At 51.4% G+C, this 1,250-nt stretch overlaps 1 protein-coding gene across 2 annotated transcripts in view; it reads left to right on the forward strand.

The window, feature by feature from the left end:
* LOC127001843 (uncharacterized) overlaps positions 1-713 on the forward strand; it is a 209,402-nt gene extending 208,689 nt beyond the window's left edge. For both annotated transcript variants that reach the window (XM_050867040.1, XM_050867045.1), the window contains one exon: positions 1-713. This exon is cut by the window's left edge and continues 89 nt beyond it. In XM_050867040.1, coding sequence (XP_050722997.1) covers positions 1-45 — 45 coding nt within the window. In that variant the 3' untranslated portion in view covers positions 46-713.
* Positions 714-1,250: the final 537 nt, after the last annotated feature.

A 1,250-nucleotide genomic window follows, 5' to 3' on the forward strand; every position in this document is an offset into this window, starting at 1 on the left:
TCGCTTCTACATGGGCTTCAGCGTCTCCAAATCAAGCGTTTGTAACACATCAACGCCCATCACGACTACAGGAGCAAGTAGAGCCCGTCTGTCTCACCCAGTCACTTGGAGGACACCGTTACGTGTATGTGATGTTTGTTATGGGGGTACGTACGGTAAAACGGAGTGCTTCGTTCTCAGACACTAACACACAAGCCGCAGAGCGTCCCTGAGTCCAAAGAGAAGGATGGTAAGCCTCTACGCCACGCCCACAGCTAACTGAGTAAGCCACGGCCGCGCTAAGCCAGGTAAACGGCACTCGTGTGATTCCGGACCAGGCTGGCGGGTGGGTAAGGCATCACGCAGTCCTCGAAAAGCCTCTTTCCCGCTCTGAGACCCTGAGAGCCGCCGCCAGCCGCCCCTCGTGAGGTGGTGATGGAACAGCTGTAGGAGGAGCAGAAGGATGAGACGAGGAGCAAAAGGAGAAGGGAGAGGAGGAGGAGCATGAGGTGGAGGGGGAGGGGGAGGAGGAGAACGAAGTTGAGATTTCCATCATCCTACAAGCAGTTAGCTAAAAGGTTCTCCAGATGGTGTGAATAGTCTGTTTTCAGTGCGTGTGTGTGTGTGTGTGTGTGTGTGTGTGTGTGTGTGTGTGTGTGTTTAAGAGGAGAGGAGAGGGAAGAAAAGGAAAAAAAATAGAAGCATTCTCCTCAGAACATTCTAAGAAACTTGACGATGCAGCCTTGGGGAGGAGGAGGTGGAGGTGGAGGAGAAGGAGGAGGAGGAGGTGGAGGAGGAGGAGGAGGAGGAGGAGGAGGCGGGCGGAAGAGAAGAATAATTAGTAGGAGGAGGAGGAGCAGGAGGAGGAGGTCAACGATGGAAGAGAAGGAAGAGGACAAGAAAGTCGGAGAATGACTGGTCGAACTGGAGGAGAAGGAAGAAGTGGAAAAGAAGGAGAATGAGTCTTCGGAGGAGGAAGAGGTCGAGAGAGCGAGCTCCGGAAAGAATTGTTAATCTTGTTAACTGGAGACAGCCGAGTTAATGGGGAAGTTAGCGGAGGCCGGAAAAGTGATCAAGACTGACGGCTGGAATCTCGCTTCGCTGATAGAAAAAGAAAAAAACTTCCTAAACTACCAATACACTGGACCAAGAAAAATCCCCACGAGTCTATGATGACCTTGACTCAGTTTGTCCTTTTACTCTTTAAACGCGAAAGAAACAGCGCAATTAGAGACCTTCCTACGTGATGCTGGCCCTTCAATGGATGCATT

Source organism: Eriocheir sinensis, chromosome 2 (genome assembly GCF_024679095.1).
Source record: "Eriocheir sinensis breed Jianghai 21 chromosome 2, ASM2467909v1, whole genome shotgun sequence".
Taxonomy (NCBI): Eukaryota; Metazoa; Arthropoda; class Malacostraca; order Decapoda; family Varunidae; genus Eriocheir; species Eriocheir sinensis.